At 46.0% G+C, this 25,168-nt stretch overlaps 2 protein-coding genes across 2 annotated transcripts in view; one reads left to right on the forward strand and one right to left on the reverse strand.

The window, feature by feature from the left end:
* Positions 1-25,168, forward strand: part of Susd6 (sushi domain containing 6) — a 373,726-nt gene that overhangs the window by 114,528 nt on the left and 234,030 nt on the right. The gene's annotated exons all lie outside the window — the stretch shown is intronic.
* Positions 3,301-18,199, reverse strand: Slc10a1 (solute carrier family 10 member 1). The gene is made up of 5 exons (XM_051148486.1): positions 17,721-18,199; positions 9,964-10,174; positions 7,370-7,548; positions 5,414-5,610; positions 3,301-3,597 (listed from the first exon to the last, which is right to left on the reverse strand). Exons 1-5 carry the CDS (start codon positions 18,074-18,076, stop codon positions 3,362-3,364), a joined length of 1,179 nt encoding a protein of 392 aa, XP_051004443.1. The 5' UTR covers positions 18,077-18,199; the 3' UTR covers positions 3,301-3,361.

The raw sequence follows: 25,168 nt of genomic DNA on the forward strand, positions 1-25,168 counted from the left end.
TCAAGATTAGTTTAATTATTCAATTAAACTAATTAATAGCTGTGGACACTTTAAAAGAGCTCTAAATTCGCTTGTATATAAAGGCTTAGTATGAGTTCCTTGTTAGGGTCAAGGGTGTCTTCTCACCCACTAGCAGCTGTAGACAGACATTAAAGCAGCTGTTTGTTATTGATAATAAAATACTAAGTATTATAAAACTGCTTTTGGTCTATTTCTCTCAAGTCCTGTATTCCGTTCTGTTCTGCGTATTCTAAGTTAAAAACTCTACACATGAACCCTGAAGCAGTGTAGTGTGGGCTTTTGAGTACTTTTTTGCTATTTGAAACTAGTGAAAGAAGGGCTCAGGAGTAGTTGAAAACTGGCAGCTAAGTTGAAGGACAGTTTATCTTATTTCTTCTCTGCTTTCCTATGCTACCTGATAGTGTAGTCGTAACAGCAGAAAGGGCAGTGGTCTAGCGCAAACAAGATCCAGTGCAAGACTTGTCTTGGCTTCCTGACAGATGTAATACATTTGGAATGATCATAGTGACGTTTCTCAGCGACTGGCAGATTAAGGGACTTTAGTGAGATGCGTGACTACATGTCTTAAGTTTATATGCTTCGGGTTTTCGAGATGTGTTTCTCTGTGTCCCTGGCTGTCCTAGAACACGCTTTGTGGACCAGAATGTGCTTCCCGTTGCTGGAATTAAATGTATATGATCACCACCTGGCTAATGTATGAGTATGTTAAGGGGGAAATAAAATCTATATGGGCACCTTGGCTGCATGTGTATGTATCAGTTGCATACCTGATGCCCAAGGAAGCCAGAAGGTGCCGCAGGATTGCTTTGAGCTAGAGCTATAGGAGAGCTCTGAGTCGCCACAAGGGCCCTCAGTCAGACTCTCCAGGTCCTCTGGAAGAGCAGCAAGTCATCTTAATGGTTGAGCCTTCCCTTTAGACCCCTAGGGGGTCAGTGAGCAACAGTTTAAAGTCTATCCCTGAGAGTGAGCCCTGCCCTCTAAGTGTAGGGAATGGAGTTTTACTCATCTTGAAAGTGTAGTTGCCAAATGCTAGCTTGTAAGTAGAAACTACTACCACTGAGAGGAAGTTTAGGGGCTTTTCAATGGACACATGAAGGCATCAATGATTCAGGATCCACGATTTCTGGTTCTAATGATCATCTCAGGACTAGACAGGCATAGAAGTAGTAAAATGAGCTTTGTTTCCTCAAAGGGGGAGTTAGGGAGTGAGAGCTGGCATTTGGGAGTAGGTGTGGGGAAAGACGAGAGCTTGTTAAGAAGGCTGGTTACTTGCTGGTCCAGTAATAGACCATGAAGTACAGCTGATGTTAATAGGCTACAACTAGTAGTGTGTGCTAGTTTACTCAAGGGACCTGTTGACAACACTGGCAGAACCTAGCATTCTCCTTTTACTGGCCATCCTTACTGGCCCTATCATGAGGGCTGCGTCAGGTTGAAGTACTAAGACCTGAAATTTGAGAAATTAGCAATAGTGAGATTCCTTTGAGACAGAAGTCTCACTGTGGTCTTGGCTGGTCTGAGGTGTGCTATTGTAGACCAGTCTGGCCTCGAACTCAGATCCTTCTGTCTCTGCACGTGCCACCACTACCCTTGATAGACTTCTACGGGAGAGATTTTAGGACTAGTTAGTGTGTGTGGGTTTTTTTTGAGACTGGCTTTCTCTGTGGAGCCCTGGCTGGCCTGAACCCAGGCTATCCTCAAACTCAGGTCCGCCTCTCAGGTGCTGGGATTAAAGGCGTGCACCACCACACCTGCCTAGTTTGTTTTCTTCTACTTGTACGGGTAATTTTGAAGTCCAGGTCAGCCTTCCCTGAATGTTAGGTTATTTTTTATATTAGTTTATCACATCGTGCATAGTGCCAGTTGCATGTTAGAGACATTAAGCAGATGACCCCCAAATTGTAAAGCTAAATATTTTTGTGGGTATGTTGGTACTGTCTTATACCCTAGGCTTTCAACTTACTATGTAGCCGATTTCCTCAGTTGTCATCCTCTTGTGCCCTTCCCAAAGTTGCTGGCATTACTATGTAGTTGGTTTTGTTTGGCAAGGTGTAGCCCAGCCTGGCCTCAAACATGATACAAGCCACCTGCTACTTTAGGCATGTGAACATGTTGCTTTAAAAGCATATGCCGCCATGCCATTTTTAAAAACGCGTAAAGATGAACCCTAGTGGCCATTCTTGAGAATGTTCGTTAGACCCAAATAGGTGCCCTAATGCTGTGGCCTCAGTTGTACCTGATCGCTGGTGAGAAATACAAAAGTAGCTAACCATGTTCAGCCATTCATGCAATGGGTAGTTTGTTCATCTTTCAGTTTTGTTTAGCATCTAAGTAAAAAGTGAAAAATGCTTAGATGACATAGATTTTGAGGGTTCAGGTATTTTCTGCACAGTCATGCTTCCCCCAAGTCTTTGGAATGCTTGATGCCACTGAGAGGTAAACAGAATGTGTGTGAAGTTGAGTTGGCTTGTTACTTGACCTTTTTATAGTTTCTTTGCTTCTGGTATTTGAAACCCCCTTAAAAAAATTATGCATACAGTGTTCTGCCTGCACATGTGCCTGCACACCAGAAGAGGGCACCAGATCCCATTATAGATGGCTGTGAGCCACCATGTGTTTGCTGGGAATTGAATTCAGGACATTTGGAAGAACAGCCTAACCTGTTCTTCCTAACCTGAGCCATCTCTCCAGCCCCGAAACCCTTTCATTGTGGTAGTGGATGGCAGTTTTGTCCTGTTAATTGCTTTTGTGTGTATTTGATATAAACACTTTTGAACCCAAATCATGTTGGAAAGGAAAAAAAGATCAGGAGCTTCATAAGTTACAACTATTACTTGTTATAGTTTATTTCCTTTTTTTTTCCCTCCAAGACAGGATTTCTCTGTGTATAGCCCTGGCTGTCCTGGACTCACTTTGTAGGCCAGGCTGGTCTCAAACTCACAGTGATCCACCTGCTTCTGCCTCCCCAGTGCTTGGATTAAAGGCACGTGCCACCACACCTGGCTGTTCCTTTCCTTTTGAGTTACAACTTGAAACAGGTTGTAGATGTTTAAAGAACAAAGCACCTGCTTACTGGTAAGTTTAGAAATAGTGACATTAATGCTTATCAAATACTGCTGTAGAGAGCAGGACAAGTGCAGGCTTGCTTTAGCTTTCAGCTCATAGCCACTGAAAAGGATTTTTGGTTTCGTGAGACCAGCTTGTTTTGTACCTTAAGGTTGACCTTAAGTTTCTGAGCATTGGGATTCTAGGCATGAACCACTTTGTCTGGCCGAACAAATAACAAATTGGGGATGGGTGATGGTTCCTTGATAGATGCCCCTCTGTCTCAGGTTAGGACTTAAGATGCTGCTGATGGATTTGCTGAAAGTGCTAGACATTGAGGCAGAGCTTGGTATTCCTTTCTTGCTGCTTCTGAGTTTTCACAGTCATTCTGACTTGCCATCTGCCCAGAATGCAGGCCGTTGGGGGAAGGGCTGGGTGCAGGAGGAATATTCCCGTTGTGGGTGCCTTTTCCCAGAGCTGCTGGAATAGCTTCTTCGGTTGCTGCAGCCTTGTAGATCATTTTTGTTTTTTCTATGAAATTAAAATAGAGAGTGAGAGTTAAAATTGTGCTGGGCTTGGTGGTGCATGCTTTTAATCCTGGCACGTGGGAAGCAGATGTAGGTGGATCTCAGAATTTGAAGCCAGCCTGGTCTACAAAGTGAGTTCAGGACAACCAAGGCTAACAGAGAAACCCTGTCTCAAAAAACCAAAATGTAAGATTGTAGTTTGAATGAGAATGGTCTCTTTGGGCTCATATATTTGAATGCATGCTTTTGTTTTCACTTGGAAGAAATGTTTGGGAAGGATTAGGAGGTGTATACCCTTGTTGGAGGTGTGTCACGGCGGGGTAGACTTTTGACATGCCATGATGTTCCCAGTTACCATTTAAGGTTATTACAGGTCTTTCTGGCACCCCAACTTTAAACCTGGAACCTAACTGATGGCTCTAGAAGCAGTGTCCCTTGTGCTGTTTGTTCAAAGTGTTGCCTACTGGGTAATAAATGACTGTATTTCGGAGATAAGGCTCAGCCTTAGGTTCTTTACCAAGCTAGTTTTGAGCCAGAGCTTTCAGGGAATTTGCAGTGTGGTCAGCTCTTTGATTTCCTCTTTGGCACCTTGATAACCAAGATCACAGTTGCCTAGGGGACATTGACATTGGTTAGTATGGTTAATTCTACCAAAGTTTTGATTCTGTCTTGGCGTGAGAATGATAGTTCCTGGGCCTCAAAAAGAATCTCAGCCTTGGTTTTACTGGAAATAATGCAGTAGAAGAAATTGGTTTAGGAAATGGGTGTTATAAAGTAATACTGAGTTTTCGTTTAAAAGACATGAGTGTTGTTGCTCTGGTGGAATGCTTCCTGAGCATGCCTAAGTCCTGGGTTTGATTTCCAGTACTAAAAAGACATGGCTGGACATAGTACTTGACATGTAATTTGATGAGCGCCTGGAGGCTGGAGAGTCTCCAGTTTGAGGTTAGCCTACACTCTTTAACACCATGGGGTAGTGTTTACTTGATCCATATGAGCTACTCAGTTCTGTGATCAGTACCACAAAACCAGTGCCTTGGCACATACTCCCCTGTAGCAGGTAAAGATGGTCACTGCTAAGCCTGAGTGACAGAGTTCAAGTCCTGCAGCTCCACATGAAGGAGAAGTATTTTTTAGAGACGGATACATTTTTTGTTAATGTGTATGGGTAGTGTCCTGCATGTATGTCTTTGCATTGCACACAGTGTCTATGGAGGCCGGAAGAGCGCTTCCTCTAGGACTAGAGTTACAGGATTAGGAGCTGCCTTGAGGCCTGTGGAAGATCAACCAGGCCTTCTTAACTCCCTAGCCCCTGCTAGTGCTCTTCACTCCCTCAGAGGGATTCTGGGCCTTTTCTGAGGTTTAATTATGTTCTGCACATAATTTACTATTAATACTCTATTCTAGTAATCAGTACAAATCATACCAGTTATGTAATTAAGTTTTGGATTAAATTAGTGTATAACCAGAATGGAATCACTTTGGGTTCTGTTGTGTTAGGATTGTCTTGTGCTTTCCCTGTTAGCACTAGCGTGCTAACGCTCTGACCCAGTCACAGAACACTGAATACTGAAGAATGCCTTGAACTCTCCTAGGTCCAAAGGAGTTCTGTCCTATTACAGTGAAGGCTCTCCTTTGTAGTCGACAAAACGATGGCTAGCTATTCTCAGCTAAAGCAGCGGAAGTGCAGTGTTATTGATGGACATGGCCTTCACTCTTTAAAGTCTCTTGCAATCCTGATTCAGGTCCCCACTGACACCCTCGTGTTGGTAGCTCAGATCCAACGTGGCAGTACTCAAGAGAGATGATTCGGTACTCACTCTCGGGAGGCTTGATTTTCTCGTAGCACCGGAAGATAATAATGAAGAGCAGTCCTTCTGCAAGTTGGAAAATCATGTAGAGAAGAGGGAAGAAGAAGAGCGGTCCAATGACCTCAGGGGAGAAGGTCACATTGAGGATGGTAGAACAGAGTTGGATGTTTTGGAATCCTGTCTCCATGCTGATGGTGCGTCTGCACCTGTGGGTGGAAAAGAGGATGCTCAACACGGCGGTGGCAGCTACTGGGCCTGCCCTTCCCCTCTCTGATACTGTAGACCCACAGCACTCAGCATAGGAAGACGGGAGGAAATAGGAAGTTAAAGTACACACGGGTTTGGAGGGCCAGATTTCTCATACCAGTCTAACCCCAGGAAGGATAGTGCCTAAAAGGTACAGGAAGTTTATAAAAGGCGGTGTGTGCATGTGCCTTTTCACATGCATGCATATGTTTGGGATTACTTGGCCTTATCTGTACTAGGCATGTACTACTGAGTTACGTCTGCCTGGCCCCAAGGAGGCCTTTGAGTGGTTTGGAAATTTTGTCTGCTTTATAGAATTGACAAATTAAAACTTGAAAGTGACTGGCTGATTAGTGAAACTGGAAATCAGTATCGTTTACTAGTTTGTTAGTCTTTGACCGGATAGTGGGAGGTTGAAATGTTGTAGACCTCATCCTGTGCCTGTTTGTAGCTTACATATCTTTAGCAATGTCAGCTTCAGTCTGTGTCTTTGAATGCTGCTTCCCTAGTCGTGTTTGAAGAGCAGGGTGTTTATATTTGATGAATACACACGTAACCTACTTAGCTCCAAGTTTGTTAAGTAACTGAGCAGCTTTAGTAAGTGACAAGGGATTACTGTTATGGCCCTTGGTGCTATGGCCATTGTGATCTATAGCTCCCAGAACCAGTAGAACTGCAGCACTGTGGTTGTGGGCAGCTAGCTTTTTTTTTTTTTTTTTTGCCTTGTGTAGTACAGGCACAGTAATTTCATCATTACTAATATAGTTGTAATAGTGGATTTTGTGTGTGTTTTGGAAATGAGTTTCTATTAGAGAGTAGGGGAGATTCTGCCTATGCAGGAGTTCTCAACTTGTAGGTCATTACCCTTTGGGGATGAATGACCCTTTCGCAGGCCACCTAAGACCGTTGGAAAACACATTTACATTATGATTCACAACAGTAGCAAAATTACAGTTATGAAGTAGCAACGAAAGGTTTGTGGCTGGTGGTCAGTGGAACACGAGGAGCTATTAAAGGGTCACAGCATTAGGAGGGTTAAAAACCACTGCATTAATTGATGTTAGACTCCCACGTAAGTATTTGTCTGTTTAGACTAACAGGAGGAAAAGCCTCTCATGTTCCCACAGACCCTCAGGTTGTACAGTGGCTGTGTTTGCGAGTTGGGTTGAGTTGGGTTTGCGAGCTTGGAGTACTGCTTAGCATAACTTTCATCTGACATTGTCCTTGTCAAGAATTCAAGCCTTGTTAGGAGGAAGAAGAGTGGGCATGGAAAAGGAGTGACATTAAAGCTACCCCAATGCCATCAACTGCCAGGCAGTTCCAGGAGGCAGGATCTCCGTACTGGAGAAGGCCAGCTTTGCTCTTAGCGTCCCACCCCCACTATTTCTCATGGCCCAAAGTCCTTGTTCAGTTGTTGCCTTGGGACCTATGCAAGGCAAATGCTTGGCCTATATCTCAAGGTCCCTAACTCCTTATCCTTTCCAAAAAGACATAAGACAAAGCCGGGCGTGGTGGCGCATGCCTTTAATCCCAGCACTTGGGAGGCACAGGCAGGCGGATCGCTGTGAGTTCGAGGCCAGCCTGGTCTACAGAATGAGTCCAGGATGGCCAAGGCTACACAGAGAAGTCCTGTCTCGAAAAACCAACCAACCAACCAAACAAACAAACAAACAAAAAAAAAGACAAACTCCAGGGACAATGGGACCTAAAAAGACCTACCTTGGCTTGAGCTGGAAGAGAGCCGAGAGAATGTAGCCCAGCAGGAAGCCAGTAAAAGGCATCAGGGAGGAAGTAGCCAGTAAGTGCGGGGTCATGACAAACATGATGCTGTTGCCTACATTGATGACAGAGAGGGCTATGACAGCCACACTGAGCAACAGAGTGATGATCGTCCCTGCCTGGACATGGGGACAAGAGGCAGGCCATTAGAAGGGAAGGAATGGGGAGACAGGAATTGGTAGCAGAGGTGAAAGGAATACCAAAAGCCCTTATTTTCCATCTTTCTGGATTTACTAGTAGCTGGAAAATATTTGGCTAATATTTCAAGTGAATGGCTAAAGTGCAGCTAAGCACAGCCAGCAGCTTTTGACATAACTCCAGATTGCTGTGATATTCTCAGTGAAGTGCTATACCTATGAAGGGATGAGAGTTCTGGTCCTGTGAAGCTGAAGTGACATTTTCAGTCTGTGTACACATTTGCTCAAGACTCTCCATACAGATATTTCAGAGCTCACTAGAACCAGCCATAGCTTTACTGTTTGAGGGCAGTGGTTCTTGACTTGTGGGTAGCAACCCCTTTGTGGGCTGAATGAACATTTCACAGGGGTCCCTTAAGACCATCGGAAAACGTACTTCCATTACGATTCATAACAGTAGCAAAATTACAGTTGGGAAGCAGCAACAAGTAATTTTGTGGTTGGGGGTGACCACAACATGAACTGTATTAAAGGGCCAGGGTTAGTAAGGCTGAGAACCACTGTTGTAGCCTTATCTGGACTTGTGGGAATTGCCAAGAGTCACTTGAAGCAAGGGTGGGTGGTTGAACTACATAGCCTGCTCTGATTCCAAATAATGTATAACCCAAAAGAGCCAGCTTGCTTGTGTGACCTGGAAACTAGATGAGAAAGTCCAGAAATGGGTAATAGCATTATAACTCAGCAAATCTATCATGCCCCCTCCCCCAGGGGGTAATGGCATGTTTTTATAGTTAAATTTACATCTTCTATGCACCAGTGAGGACCTTTAGTAGGTGGGTTCTGGTAAAATGCTTGGAGGCTTTTTTATCATGAAGCGTAAGGATGTAAGTGGGGTGTACTTTGCAGCATGCTCCGAAATGTCAAAAATATCTAAATTTTAAGTCTTTGTTTTCCATCTTTTGTATAAATAAATACATAGCGAAAAACAAAACAACAAAAAACCCAAAAACTCAGTTATAGCTTATTATGTAATGATTAAGCTTTGTCATTGCTTTAGTTTCCTTTTTAGTCCCGTGTGTGATGTTTGCCTTTTGATGTGTAGGCCTGGCTGACCGTGCAGAACTTGCTATGTAGAGGAGGCTGAAGAGGGTCGAGCTCTTGGAATATGGGTAGTCACATTCTTCCGAGGGCAAGCAATGACATAGTAGTACCCTTACCCTCCCTGTGCCTGCTGTGTTCCTTCAAACTTCTGTTAACCTGTCTTTCATCTTCCACCCTGGTCATGGCATCCTGGAAGTGTTCATTCTTCCTTGTAGTCTTCTGTAGCCAGTCAAACAGCCAGATTTGTCTTGTTCTCTGAACTCTATTTGGCCTCTCTCCCGCCTTATGTAAATCCCAGCCTGGCCATCCTGGCCTTCAGTAGTCTTCTTAAAGACCACATATTCATTTGCCTGCGATTGCTGTATTTTATTTCTCTTATGGGTAACTTTTTTTTTTTTTTTTTTTTGTTTCTCGAGGTAGGGTTTCTCTGTGTAGCCTTAGCTGTCCTGGACTCGTGTTGTAGACCAGGCTGGCCTCGAACTCACAGGGATTCACTTGCCTCTGCCTCCTGAGTGCTGAGATTAAAGGCGTGTGCCACCACCGCCTGGCCAGGGTAACTTTTTTCAAATGACAGACTGAAGACAGTGAATCCTCAAAGTGTATGGCAGAGACTTTAAGCATCAAGGAGCATACGTTTAATTTTATTTTAATTATATTAAGGTGTGTGTGAATGTATCTATACACCGTGTTCACTTTTTCTCCTGACTCTTCAAAAGTATTTGTGCATGTTAACAATCCCATGAAGTAGTAGGTACAGCAGGAATAGATGTTATTTTGTGTCTGTAATAAGGAAGGAAAGCCTGTTGTGGTTTGATTGTGTGATCTCCATCCACTTCCCCACATGTGCACCATCACCCTGGGGTGATGCTGCTCAGAAGCACTGTGGCCTCGGGATGTGGAGCCTTACAGAAGGTTCTAAGGTCATCGGGGACATGATATTGAAAAGGAATAGGGGGGCTGGAGAGATGGCTCAGCGGCTAGAGCACTGACTACTCTTCCAGACGTCATGAGTTCAGTTCCCAGCAACCAGATGGTGGCTCACAGCCATCAATAATGTACTCTGATGCATACTGTATACATAATAAAAGAAAAGAAAAGAAAAGGAATAGGGGTCCTGTGCTACCCACTCTGCTCTGTCTTGGAATGTATCTGACCCAACAGGTGCTTGTGCTTTGGTGAGCTGCCCTTGCCAGGTGATCCAGCATTGAACTAGAACCCCTAGGACAGCGAGTCAAGGTAAACCTCTCTTCCTAGGTAGCCCGTGTGGTGGTGATTGCTTGGGTACCATGCTCTTACCTTGATGATGTAGGGTACATATCTTGGCTTTTTGGACTTGAGGAAGATCCCTATGGTGCAAGGGATGAGGACCGTGACCAGTGATATGATGATGCCTACATAGGGCACCTTGTCCTGAAGGTTTCCATCGTAGATCCCTTTGGTGTAGATGTATAAGAGGAGAGGCATCATGCCCAAGGCACTGAAGGTTGAGCAAGTGGTCATCACAATGCTGAGTGGGAGATAGGAGAAGAACAAAGAAAAAGCCAATTAGATGTTTGAGTACCTTCTGTGTGCCTAACACTGCCGAGTACTTTATGCCATTTTCTTGGGCAGTAAATATACTGTTCTTTTTTTTTTTTTTTTTTTTTTTGGCTTGTAAAGAAGGTGAATACTAGAAGTCTTATTCCAAATCGCAATAGTAAGTGACTGATAAAAGTACACGTTTGTCCAATGTCTTCAAACCCCATATGCTTTATTGGAGAAGGTGCCATTTTGATTTAAAGAATGTTTTTTTCTTGATGGGTAGTAGAAAGGCCCACCTCACTATGGGTGCCACCCCTGAGCTGGTGGTCCTAGATGGTAGGATAAAGCAGACCGAGCAAGCCGTAAGCAGCATCCCTCCATGGGCTTCTGCTTCAGCCCCTCAGGTTCTTGTCTTCACTTCCCTTAGTGGTGGCCTGTGATGTGGAAGTGTGAAGCAAAATTAACCCTTTCTCCTCAAGTTGTTTTTGGATATACTATTATATCACAATATTAGAAACCCTAATTAAGACTTGCAGAAAAATAATGTAACAAGATTTAATGTTATAAAAGTTTAGTACATCAACAATGGGGATTTTTTGTTTGTTTGTTTGGCTGTCCTGGACTTGCTTTGTAGACCACTGGCCTTGAGCTCAGTGGTCCACCTGACTCTGACTCCCTGACTCCTGACTGATTAAAGGGGTGTGCCGCTACTACTCCCAGCTGAGAATTCTAATTTTTGTTTTGTTTTGTTTTTTGTTTTTTGAAACACGGTTTCTCAAGACTGTAGCCTTGCCTGTCCTGGACTCTTGAGTCCGAGGCTGGCCTGGTCTACAAAAGAATCCTAATTTTTAAAGTGGTATGTACTAAGAGTTTATTATTAAAAAACTTTAATGGTTGCTAATGATACTCTGCTGTGCTTGCAGACAGGAGCCTAGCATTATTCTTCCGATAGTTTTCATTCAGCAGCTGATGGAAACAGCTGCAGAGACCCATACCCAAACAATAGGCCGAACTCAGGGAGTTTTGTGGAAGAGTGGGAGGAAGGATAGAGGGAGCTGGAGGGGTCAAGGACACCACAAGAAGATCTACAGAGTCAGCCAACCTGGGCCCATGGGGGCTCACAGAGACTGAACCACCAACGAAAGAGCATGCACAGGCTGGACCCAGACCCCGTACACATATACAGCAGATGTCCAGCTTGGTCAACATGTGGGTTCCCTAACAACTGGAGTAGGGGCTGTCTCTGACTCTGTTGTCTGCCTCTGGATCCCTTTCCCTTAGCTGGGCTGCCTTGTCAGGCCTCAGTGGGTGTGGATGCGCTTAGTTCTGCAGCAGCTTGAGCTGCTGGGGTGGGTTGGTACCCCTTGGGGGCCTCCCCTTCTCTGAGAAAGAATGGGGGGAATTGGGGAAGTGGGGCGTGAGGGGTGGGGCTGGAAGAGAGGAGGGGAGGGGGTTGTGATCAGGATGTAAAACAGGATGTAAAGTGATTGAATGAAAACAAAAACTAGTAGTAAACAGTTTACTGCATTTCCTATAACTGTAGATTTCCTACAATAAAAGGGATAAAACAGCATAATGCTATCACCTCCTACATTGCAGGATACACAGCAAGAGAAATAGGAATGCATAGGAAAATAAACTTTTTTTTTTTTGCGCTAAGGATTGATCATAGAGCAAAATTTCCATTATAACTCTAAAAAATTTAGAGGGTTTATAAACACATGAGCAATATAAGATAATACACTTGGATGAGACATGCCATTAGTAGAAAAATTTAAAAGATGGCATTTATAATCACAAAATTGTATTTAGCAATGAATGTCTTTCCTGGAGGGATTCTGTAAGAAACCTAAGCGCTCTATATCGTAGTCAAGGCAGAATGGAGAGATGACTTATAGAGGGGGGTGAGATGGTTTGTGTGAGAAATGTCCCAGATGCTCATGTACTTGCTTGGTCCCCAGTTGCTGATGCTGTGAGGGATGGCTATAGAGATTTGTGGAGGAAGCATGTTAGGGGGTGGGGTGGGGTGGGCTTTGGGGTTTTATAGCCTGACCCCACTTCCTGTCTGCTTTTACTATTTTTGTATGAGGATGGACTTCCTGCTCTTGCCATGCCTTCCCCGTTAGGATGGACTCTATCCCTCTGGAAACAAGCCCAAGTAGATAGTCTCAAAACCAGTGTAAAGATGTTGGGGGGCGGGAGAGAGGGCTCAGTGGTTAAGAGGACTGGCAGCTTCCAGGGGACCTACATGGCAATTTAGACACCTGCCCATTTGAACTCCAGTTCCAGGGGACCTTACTCCCTGTAGAAAGAGAGCATCAGGCAGGCACGTGGTTCACAGAGGCATGTGGGCAAAATATCTGTCACATGCGTGCACACAGGTATAAATGCAATGTAAAGCTAGAGTTCTGGAAATTTTATGAATATGAAAGCTGTTTCTAAAATTCAAGTGCAGGAGTAGAAAGGTGAACAATTGTTAGCATCTTCATAAAGATATGAGGACCTGTAAAGTGACTGTAATTAAGAAAATGTGCCAGGCATGGTGGTGCAGGCCTTTAATCCCAGCACTCGGGAGGCAGAGGCAGGCAGATCGCTGTGAGTTCGAGGCCAGCCTGGTCTACAAAGGGAGTCCAGGACAACCATGGCTACACAGAAAAACTCTGTCTTGAAAAGCCAAGAAAAAAAAAAAAAAAAAAAGAAAAGAAAAGAAAAGAAAAAAAGAAAAAGAAAATGTACTGGTAGAAAGATAGCTGCATTGACCAATAATGGTAGTCCAGACACAGGCTCTAGTGTGTTTCACTAATAGGCGGTACTACATATTACTGGAGGAAAAAATGAGTGGTGCTTAAAATTACTCATATGGAAACTGTAAGATTAGATCACTCATAAAAATAAGTCCTAAGTTGACTTAAGAGTTCCATGTAAGAGGCAGGCGTAGTGGTGCGCACCTTTAATCCCAGCACTTGGGAGGCAGAGGCAGGAGGATCGCTGTGAGTTCGAGGCCAGCCTGGTCTACAAAGTGAGTCTAGGACAGCCAAGGCTACACAGAGAAACCCTGTCTTGGGGGGAGAAGTTCCATGTGAGCTGGGCATGGTGGTGCACACCTTTAATCCCAGCGCTTGGGAGGCAGAGGCAGGAGCATCTCTGAGTTCCAGGACAGCCTGGTCTACAGAGTGAGCTCCAGGACAGCCAGAGCAGTTACACAGAGAAACCTTATTGTCTTGAAAAAACCAAAACCAAAACAAAACATAGAGTTCATGTGATGGGCCTGGTTGTGCACACCTGTAATCCTAGCGCTTGGGATGCAGAGGCAGGAGGATCTCTGAGTTCGAGGACAGCCAGCCTGGTCTACAAAATGAGTCCAGGACTACACAGAGAAATGCTTTCTCTAAAAACAAAAACAAAAGATTTCCATGTGAAAGGCAAACATTTTCAAGTTTTTCAAAGGAAATTTAGGAAATATCTTTGTAGACAGTAAAATATCAAACCTTTCAAGAAAAAAATAGTATAGAGTTGACTAAGTAAGACTGTATGACATCATTATCAGCATATACACGTAAGTCCCATGCTGTGGAGAGGCAACATACTCAAATCGCTTTTGAGGCCAGCCTAGTCTACAGAGCAAGTTCCAGGGCTATGCCGAGAAACCCTGTCTCAAAAGGCAAGTAAGCAAACAAAGACAAGGCCTGGTGATTCCAAATAAAAAGACCCAGATTCCCTGCGTGAGGAAGTGTGAGGTGGAATAACCCCAGTGTCCTTGCTCACAATATGTGAACCCCAGAACCCCCAATTTCTGCTTTAAGTACACATGCTCTCACCTGGGGGCAGGGGGCCATGCTGCCTACAGAAGCAGCCCATGGAATCGGAAGTGTCTCACAACAGGTAAGTGCAGCAAACCACACAGTAGGTCTACAGTTATTTTCCTGGCATGCCTAGCTGTGCTGGCCAGTTTTTGTGTCAATTTGACACAAACTGGGGTCATCTGGGAAGAAGGAATCTTTTTTTTGGGGGGGGGGTGGTTTATTTTTTTGTTTTTAGAGATGGGTTTCTCTGTAGTCTTGGCTGTCCTGGACTCACTCTGTAGACCAGGTTGGCCTTGAACTCACAGTGATCCACCTGCCTCTGCCTCCTGAGTGCTGGGATTAAAGGCGTGCGCAGAGGAAGGAATCTTAATCGAGAAAATACCTTTTATAGAATTGGTTTGTAGACTAGCCTAAGGTGTTTTCTTGATTAAGGATTGATGTGAAAAGGCCCAGCCCACTGTGTGTGTGTGTGGAGCCACATGTCCTGGGTCCCACCTCAGATTTAATCCATTTGGAAGAAAAATTATTGATGGGAGAGGCTGAAGCTGGATCTGGACACAAGTTTTGTTCAGCTATTGGGAGACCTTTGACCTCGACTTCTGTTTCCTAGTGAGTAAAATGGAGTAATAAGAGTCTCACCATACTTGTAGCTCTAAGTGGGACATAGTGAGCTTCAAGAGAGGCCTTAAAGTAGCCTTGGAGCCACTGCTTGCTTTGTACAGCCTTTTGGATGCATTTAGATGACCTGATGTTTGAAATTTTGGACATTTTACATAAAAATGGAGATTCAGTCTTCTCTTGAAAAGTTGAGAGCTTGGGGCTGGAGAGATGGCGCAACCATTAAAAGCACTGGCTGCTCTTTCAGAGGACCTAGGTTCAACTCCTAGCACCCGCATAGTGACTCACAACCATCTATGGCTCCAGTTTTAGGAAGCCCAGAGTCTCTTCTGGCCTTCATGGGCACCAGGACACGTACACAGTGACTTTGCATACATGCAGGCAAAGCACTCATACAAAAATATATCTAGCTGGGCGTGGTAGTGCAGGCCTGTAATCCCAGCACTTGGGAGGCAGAGGCAGGTGGGTCACTGTGAGTCTGAGGCCAGCCTGGTCTACACAGTGAGTCGAGGACAGCCAAGGCTACACAGAGAAACCCTGTCTTGAAAAACAAAACATACATACATACATACATAATCTTTAAAAAGAGAAAAGCAGAAAGCTGTGATGACAGTGGATTCCCCTCCTGCACAATACGCATGTCTGATCAGAGGGCCAGTGCCTTTGAGACTGACAGGCAGTCTACATTCATGTTGTCAACGAACAGGCTAGTTCTCAAGACATCCATTGACACACCAGCTCTGAAGCCAACCAGACCTTGGCCAAAGGTGCTAAGCTTAAGACTTTCCTCATCTGTGAATGTGGTCCATTTTGGCACTCCCTCCTGTAGGTACCCATCCATGTCAGCTACTGAAACAAGGGTCAGTGCAGGATGCATACAGTGGACAACAAGGGCATTAAGAAAATAAAATTGGACTTTGTTGGGGGGAGGGGAGGCTGGAGAAATGCTTCAGTATCTAAGAATACTAGCTGCTCTTTCAGGTGACCTGGGTTTGGTTCCCAGCACCCACATGGCAGCTCACAACCATCTGTAACTTCAGTCCCAGGGGGATCCAGGACACTCTTTTGGGCCCCGTGGGCACTAGGCACACACATAGTGCACAGAGATGTATATGCAGACAAAATAACCATGTACATAATAGTTGTGGGGAGTGTGGAGATAAACCTTTAGGGGCCCACGGAGAATGGCAAGTGAATCATCAGCGGCTCCTAAGACGCCTCGAATGGCCCTGATCCACTGCACACGGGGTTGTTCTCCTAAGGACTCCTAGCATGCTAGCGAACTCTCAAAATGGATCCAAGGCTAGGGTGGTGACTGCTTCCCCCTTCTTAACAGAAGTCTCCTGAGATGACCTTGCCCTGCTTCCCCCCTCCCCCATTTTCTCATAGCTACACCAACCTGATAGATTGCTATTGGTGCTTGAGACTAGCATGGGATGGTCTGAATGGCCCTTCAAAGGCTTTTTATGCTGAACAATAAAGTTAGATGCGCAGCACTTGTGTCTGGTCTCCAGCATCTGATTCCTGGGATTCTACGTAGGCTGTCCCCTCCCACTCCCCGTCACCTGCACCCCCACTGCCTGCGGTTTATGATCCCCCTGCCCCATGAAAAGTAAATACGTTTAAATTTTGACTTTGTTAAAAAGAATGTTTAGTGCAGGTCTCTACCATCGCTGTCATCGCAATAAAGCAAGTAGTGACTTTGAGGACAGCTGGGATTCAAAGTCTGGCAGGCCATGAGGATACTATTCACACAGCTGGCGGGAGCTGAGGCACGGTTAAAGTGTATGAGTGTGACAGGCATGCTTGGGAGCAGGGGACTTTGACGGAAGGTGGCCACACTAACACCTTTGGTGGAATCTGGACCCTGAGGCCAGAGGCCAAACAAGTAGGTGAACACAGCCACACTCTTTATCTCCATCTCCCGGGGGTGTCGGAGAGGCCTCATTGGCAGTTGATGGGACTGTGACACTCACCCATTGTCCTTCACACAGTCCCCAGCCCCATTTCCCGTTCTGCTTCCACAGACACACAGACCCCTCAAAGTGCCCCTGCTCTGCTAGTGACTGTGCGTTAGGACATCTGAGGTGTGACAAGCCTTTGCCTACAGTACAGTGTGGCTAATGCCTTGCCCCTCCCCCCAGGTGCCCCAGTGTCACTCCTCACCAGCAGAGATTTCTTGGGTCTTTTTCTTTGTAAAGTTTTGTCACAGGCAGGGTGCTCATAGACCCACATAGATAGACTCTGGGCTCCCTGCTTTACCTGACACTGAACATCTCCACTGAGAACAGGCTTAGGGGAGGAGACTACCTTAAGCCCGAGGCTCTCCTTCTGCAGGGAGTTCAGCCATGATGTGGACTGCTCAAGCAGGCTGAGAGCGCCTCCTGTGCTAGGCATTTACGACCACAGTCATACCTGTGTGAAGGGCAGATATGCCACCAAGCCTGAGGAGTCTGGCTGTTCAGGAGTGAGACCTTGCTCGCTTCTGATCAGGATGCTCTGGACTCAGGCTGTGGTTCACCTTCTCCCAGATTCTTAGACTGAGTGGGGCCTGACCTAACCTGGGCAAGCCCTGGGACCTCAGTTCTACCTGAGGTTCTTTGGATGGCCATCTCGCTACATCTAATTACTGGGTGAAGGATCTTAGCAGACACCTCGGATGCTCAGATACTGGGGAAGAGCCTGTGGAGCCTCTTCTCTGCAGTAATTTGAGATGCTCGTTTGGTTCCACATCACCTTGGCCTCCCTGGAATGTTCAGGAACTGTTATGCCCCTTCTAGATTTTTCAACTGGCACAGGCAGGTGTCTGCAGATCGGAGGGACTCTTTGGTTGAAATATGTGCCCTTTTGAAGCGATCCTTCAGACACTGCTTGGAGCTCAGGGATATCTAAGATACCTCTGGACCAGCTCGACGTTTTTTCACTTGGGACCAGAGCCTGCCCCACCTCAGCAGAAACCTTTGACAATCAACTCTAACCTTAATCCCGCTCCTACCCCCACCTCTCTCCTGGTTCCAGCCAAGATCTTCCCCAGATGATGACGTCTCCGCTGCCCCCCCCCCCCCACCATCCTGCCCCCGCCCCCAACTCCCTATTAATCCTCAGTCCTACCTGAGGTTCATGTCCCCCTTCATGGCCAGGGCGAAGAGGTTAGACAGGTTCCCCCCAGGAGAGCAGCCACAGATGAGGATGGCTAGTGCCTCGATGTTGTTCAGACGGAAGACCTTGCCCAGAACAAAGGCAGCGAGGGGCATGATGCCGTACTGGGCCACCAGGGCAACAAACACCCCTCTGGGTTTGCGGAGGTGAGCCTTGATCTTGCTGAACTCCATGGTGCAGCCCAGTGAGAACATGATGAACAACAGCATCAACACCAGGATGACACTCAGCGCCTTGTCTGTGGGGCGGCTGCCGAAGCCAGGCGGCAGGGAGAAATTGAAGGGGGCTGAGAAGTTGTGTCCCTCCATTCTCAGGCACCGCGGAGACCACCCTTGCTCCCTGCTGCAGGCCTTCCGCGCGTGGTGCTTGCTGGGTGTTTTCTTTAGTCCCCTCTCAGGACAGAGTTTCTGGACAAACTAGCTGTGGGCAAATAAAAGGTTACGCAAACGGGCGGAATCTCTGCGCCAGTTATAAGAGTTACCTCTATGGGTCCCCCCACGGTTGCTCAAGTTCCCTGACCTCCGTGCCTGCTGGGTGCCGCTCATACCCAGCGCCAGCACAGGCAGAGCAGATTCTTTGCTCTGCTCTCTGCTAAGCATGGTTCTCTAACATTTTTGTTTCTTCCTCTTCCTCTTCCTCTTCTTCTTCTCCTCCTCCTCTTCCTCCTCTTCCTCTTTCTCCTCCTTCTCCTCCTCCTTCTTTTTTGCGAGACAAGGTTTCTCTGCGTAGCCTTGGCTGTCCTGGACTCACTTGGTAGACCAGGCTGGCCTCGAACTCACAGCGATCTGCCTGCCTCTGCCTCCCAAGTGCTGGGACTACAGGCGTGTGCTACCACCACCCGGCTGACACCTGCCCAGGACCTGCAACAAACTAGGTCCACCTTTCCCCCTTCCCTTGAGCTCCCACTTCCAGCCCAGTTCCTGAAGCCTCAGGTTGTTTGCCCACAAAAAATGCAGGATCTGATGTCCTTTTCTGGCCACCACAGGTATCCATACTAGGGTGTATGTTCTTCTCCCCATACACATATTTTAATTAAACAGACAAACGAAAGGAAATGAGAGACCTAAACAGTGGCATTGGTGGCATCTGCAATCCTGCATAGATGAGAATTTGAAAATGGTCCTACATCCCATGTCACACTCAGGAGGCAGCTGCTCCATGGAGTTGTACGCTGGCCCCACATGACGTGACACGCCCATCCCTTTCCCGTGGGGGAATCTCTGATGTGAATGATGCTGTCCTGGTGTTTCTGCTGGACTGGTCTCAAGGGAAGGGGCAGGCAGAGGGCTGGGCCGTGCTTGTGGATGCTAGCTATTCTGAGCATTGAGGGTGGCCTGAAGGAGGCTGCCTTCTCCCTCTGGAGAAAGCCAACAAAGGCAGGCAGGCATTCCTTCTCTCTGCTTCCTGGCCCGCCATGATTTGAGCGGTTCTGCTTGCCATGAAAGACCAAAACCTCGGAAACTGTGAGCTAAGATAAACAATTCTTCCCTTAAAAGGTACCTGAGTCTATCCCAGTTGTGAGGGAAGGGAGAAACAGATCGCACATCTGGATGGGAAACTCTCCCTACACTGTCACCCGTCCTCACCCAGCTCACAGGGGTTGCATGGAAGGCTGGCCGTTGTGGCAGAGGCACGTGTAGATCACTCATCTGTTGACTGACTAGGAATGCAAAGTTTCCAATAGAATGTACTTAGACGTTAAAGAGTAGCAGAGGCTGACAGCTGAAGACTGTGCATCAGGAAAAGCTGCCAGTGGAGGAGCCAGCCAGCACCGCAGGACTGAGTTTTAAGAGTGATTATTTCATCTAGACCCAAATCAAAGGACAGAAAAGATTTAAAGATCATCAGATTGCAGCCCCATAATGTAATAATTGGTGCATTACCAATCGACACTAAAACCCTTGGGGGAAGTGTGGTTGGTGATTAGGATCTTCACGTAGGATAGGGTCTCAGTCTATAGATCAATCATCAATTATTGGGGGAAGGAATACTGAATGTATTGGAATGTACCGAGAAACTGGGCAGTTACTCAGCCAGTTCAAACTAGGAATTACTGCTACCGGGACAGACTCCTGTCACTCTATTCCTGTCATATGAAATACATCATTATAGGCACAATATTGAATCCAAGTCTAACTAGTCTTTAGACCCTGCTGGAAATAGAAGTTGCTAGAAAAGAGAAAGAAATGAAACACATAGAAACAATGAGACGGATAGATTACAGTATTTTTAATAAAATAATTGGCATGCGATTTTTAAAAAAGTAAAATAAATTCACCTATTTTTACGTGTGTGTGTGTGTGTGTGTGTGTGCACACGCGCACATGTGCACACATGTGCATGCACCATGTACGTGTTGGAGGCCAGGGGACCACTGTGTGGAATCAGTTCTGTCCTTTCACCTTTATGTGCTTTTTGGGAATCAACCTCAGGTCTCCCAGCTTGAGGATCAGGTGCTGTCACCTGCTGAGCTGTCCCAGGAGCCCTTCCATGCGTTCTTAAAAATAAGAAGTAAATGTAACAAACTAGGGGACTAAAAGGAATTGAGACGTAACCAGATACAATCTATGAGTGGTGACTGAATTATAAAAAAAAATCTAAAAACATTTTCAGGGTAATGGGATATTTGAATAATATTTGAATATGGATTGTGTTTAGCTGATATCTGTGTAATTATTGGTATGTAAATATTAGTGTTATTGCTGCTAATGTCTAAATGTTTCTGTCCTTCCAAAGTTTGCATGTTGAAATCTAACCACCAGGGTTACAGAAAGCTGGGCTTAGGTCTCAAAGTCAATCCTTCATGAATGGGATTTGTGGGCTCACCCTGGAGCCCCATGGAGTCTTCTTTTGATGTCCCCTCAATGTGAGCATCCCTCATCTAATGCCAAGTCTGCTGCCAGGGCCTTGGTCTTGGATTTCTCATTCTTCTGAAATTGAATCCATGTCCTCACACATGTGCCCCACCATTGAGTTACATCTCTGACACCAAGAATAAACATTTTTAACTGTGAGGAAAATGTTAGTGACTAACGTTGGGTAAAAGGGAAAAGGAAAGAGCAAAGAAGCAGAAATACACTTATGTTTTCATCGTTTGTTGTGAGGAACAAATAGATAAATCCTTAACTTCTGGAAAATAAGATTTAATTAATTTAATCTTAAAGGCAAAAACTAGAATAAAAACTACAATATTCCAAGAGCTGGAGGTACATATAGTTCAATAGAAGGATAATTGTCAACATACATAAGGCTCCCAAAGCTATCGAGTGTGCTGGATGGTTTTATGTCAACTTGATACAAGCTAGAGTTATCTGGAAGGAGGGAACTTGAACTGAGAAAATGGCCTCTCTAAGATCCAGCTGTAAAGCATTTCCTCAATTATGGTTGATGAGGGAAAGTCCAGTTTATTGTGGGTGGTGCCATTCCTGAGTTGGTGATCCGGAGTTCTATAAGAAAGGAGGGCGGAGGCTGGGTGTGGTGGCGCACTCCTTTAATCCCAGCAGAGGCAGGTGGATTGCTGTGAGTTCGAGCCAGCCTGGTCTACAAAGCGAGTCCAGGACAACTAAGATAACACAGAGAAACACAGAGAAACTCGGGGTGGGGGGCGGTAGGGAAGGAAGAAAGACAGAAAGGAGTTAGGCAAGCCATGTGACACGAGCCAGTAAGCAGAACCCTCCATGGCCTCTGCATCAGCTCCTGCCTCAAGGTTCCATCCCTGTTTGAGTTTCTGCCCTGACTTTCTTCAATGATGGACTACAATGTAGTGGTACAAGCCAAACAAACCCTTTCCTCCCCAACTTGATGTTTGGGCATGGTTTTTCATCTCAGCAAAACCATAAAGCAAACAACCAGGCAATGAATTAACCAAAACTTCTAGAAACCAGCAACCAGAAAAACCTTTCTGAAATTTGAGAATTACTTACAGGAACAAGGACAATAGACCACATAGTGTTAGCTGCTTCAAAGTAACATATTAATGTGTCCTTAGATGCTGAAGTAGGCTTAACTCACCTATCAAGAGAAAACACATATAAAGTGTATTTAAGTGATACTCTCCTTTATATTTGGATCAAGTGTTTTCAGAAGGAAAGAATGAGAGAGACAGAGACCCAGAGAGAGACAGAGCATTTTTTTTTTTTCTTGAGATAGAGTCTTATGATGTAGCCCTGGCTGGTCTGGAACTCATTATGTAGTCTAGGCTAGCCTTCAACTCCAGACAGTTATCTGCCTGCCTCTTCCACATGTTGGGATTAAAGACACAGGCGCCATGCCTGGTCACAATGTTTGTTTGTTTGTTAATGGTGCTGAGAATTGAAGACGGGTTTTCTCACGTGCTAAGCATGTACTGTGCTATTTAACTACACCCCCAGCCCTGGTCATAATCGTAGTTATCATCTAAAATGGAGATGAAGGAAGGAAGGCTTTTTATAATGCAGCTAGAAAAAATTGGATAAACAACAATCTGTATATCAAATAACAATGTGTGTGTGTGTGTGTGTGTGTGTGTGTGTGTGTGTGTGTGTGTGTGTGGTTTTTCTAGACAGGGTTTCTTTGTGTAGTCCTGGCTGTCCTGGAGCTCACTCTGTAGGCCAGGCTGGCCTTCAATTCACAGAGATCTGCGAATAAAACGTAAGTGTACATGTGCTTGCCTGCATGAGTTTTGTGTGCACCATGTGTGTGCAGATGTCCTTGGAGGCCAGACAGAGATGTTGTATTTCCTGGAATTGGATTTACAGACTGTTGTGAGCTGCCGCGTGGGCGCTGGGACTTGAGCCTGGGTCCTCTGCAGGTGCATACGCTTAGCAGCTGAATCATCTTTCCAGCTTCCATAACTTCCTAAAGTGAGAACGTATGTACATTGTATATATTATGTCACATTTCATTTCATCTGGGGCAACAGTCAACTATATGGATTTTTTTTTTTTGACAGGGTCTTGCTTTGTAGCTCAGGTGCCCCAGAACATGGGATTCTTCTGCATCGATCTGACTTCTCCCGCCATGACTCATACAGTGGGGTAAACGGAGACCGTAAACAGTCAGGCAGGCCGGAGTATAGTGTGCTGTTGACGGAGCACCAGAAAACATTTAGATTTTAGAACTCTGAGTCAGGACTTTCAGAACAGGGCGGCAACCCCATTTGTTTCCACCTAAGGAAACAGTTCTAGCCTAGAACTATCTAGAAAAGTGAAAGATGGAAGTGACAACCACGGGGGCTGGGTTGGATGGGAAAGGGTCAAACTGGGGTGACAGTTATTGCAGGACTCACACTTCAGGCCTTGAGCTGGGCAGGAGGACCCCAGGGCCAGTCAGACACAGTTCTCACTTGCTGTTTGAAACCCACATGCTTTTTCATGGTGCCTATCCCGTCATAAAGCCTCCTAGCATACAGGCATACAGTCGGCCTCTTTGGAAAGAAGGGTTTTTTTTGTTTTTTTTTTTTTTTTTAACTTCTTATTGCTCCTTATTGATTCTTTGAAAATTTCACATCATGCACCCCAATCTTACTCATCTCCCCATTCCTTTGTATCCACGCTCTACCCTTGTAACCTCCTCTTCAAAAGAAAAATCAAAACAAAAACAAAAACAAAAAAACCAAGAAAGCCCACATCTCATTGTGGAAGCTGTAGTGTGTCAGAGTGTGTTAAACTATATACTCTTTTTTTCTTTTTGGTTTTTCGAGACAAATTTTCTCTGTGTAGCCTTGGCTGTCCTAGACTCGCTTTGTAGACCAGGCTGGCCTCGAACTCAAAGTGATCCACCTATCTCTGCCTCCCAAGTGCAGGGATTAAAGGTGTGCGCCACCGCCACCTGGCTCCACTATCTACTCTTTTGTCTACACATCTTTACGTGCAAATGTTCATTGTGATGAGTGACTGGTCTGTTTTGAGGCCTTTGGCTTCTGCTTTGCTATCAGCACTGGATCCGCACCGATTACTCCTCTCTGACATCCAGTTGTTGCCCTGTGTCATGGAGGTCCTGCAGCTTTGGATCTGCTGGACAAACCCATTTCACTTGCTCCGGCAGTTCACTGATGGGTTAGGTGTTGGCATAGGCCTGGATCTGGGCCTGGTTGGTAGCTGGGTTGGTCAGCCCTGCCAGCTCTCTGGAGGCCACACCACCAGGGTGAGCTCTAGCACTCTCCTGGCTTGCTCACCCAGTGCCGAAGCGAGCAAGGAGTGGGGCCAGCTTTCCCACTTTCATGCCCTTGGGCCAGTTCACCAAAACAAATGTCACCAGGGCTTTGAGGGATGATGGGGAGGGCATCTCTCCCTCCTCCATGCCACCATACACAGCAGACGAAGGGCAGGGCCTGCTTACTGGAGCTCCCACCACTAAGGTCAGCTCTACTGTGCTGTCTAGGTGAGGTGCAGGGTCTACTCTCCTGTGCCAGTGAGGGGCAGGGCCAGCTCTGCATAGCCCTTGGACACCAACATGGTCCCAGGCAGCAGCCCAGCCCAGGGACGTTTGCCTGGCCTTTCATGGTAATACCACAGACATGGCATAGATTCCTGTTGCCCCATGGCCACAGACCCAGACATGACCCTCAGTGGCAGCATGGGCCACGACTTCATCGTGGCCTCAGTGGCTACTCACATTAGGGGGTTCCTCTCTTCCCTCACTCTCTAGTTCTGTCTCTCTTCATAGTGTTCAAACCGTTCACTTCTCTTTCTTTCCCGTCTCTCCACCACATACTTGCACACCACAGTGGCTCCCACTGGGGGTAGGCCACTCGGTGGATGAGCCTCTCAAGATTTAGCTTTTAGTTTTTTGGGGTTTTGTTTTATTTTTTTGACATAGTGTTTTTCTGTGTAGTCCTGACTGTCCTGGAACTCGCTCTGTAGACCAGACTTTGCCCCCCAAGTGCTGGGATTAAAGGTGTGTGCCACCACCACCTAGCTGGAAAGAAAGTTTTAATCCATTCACTGAGAAAGTTCTTTCAGTTATTCTGGAATCATCCTGGCTGTGATTATTGCCACATCACGCTGCTCCACCTTTCAGCCTGGAGGAGACTTTCCCACCTTTACCTCCTGTGCACTGGGGCTTACAGGAGTGCAGCATTGTGCTCAACAGAACAGCTTTCAAGACCTGTGTGTAAGGTGGGGCGGTGGTGCATTCCTGTGATCCCAGCACTTGGGAGACAGAGGCAGGAGCGCAAGGTGTGTCCTAAGGTGCTATTCACGAGGCTGGTGCAGTGGAGGAAGGAGACTTTCACCCCAAATGCCTCAATCCTCTTGCAAATTTAAGCAAACACTTCATGGTCCACTGGGATCAGAGTACATGGGGTGTATGGTGAGACAGCTGCGAGACCCAGAGGGTAGAAGTCCTTTCCAATATTGATTTTTCTCCCCTGGCTTACATAAAATGAGGTGAGTTTGTTAGGGTGGCAGGAGATAAACATA

Source organism: Acomys russatus, chromosome 1, assembly GCF_903995435.1.
Source record: "Acomys russatus chromosome 1, mAcoRus1.1, whole genome shotgun sequence".
Taxonomy (NCBI): domain Eukaryota; kingdom Metazoa; phylum Chordata; class Mammalia; order Rodentia; family Muridae; genus Acomys; species Acomys russatus.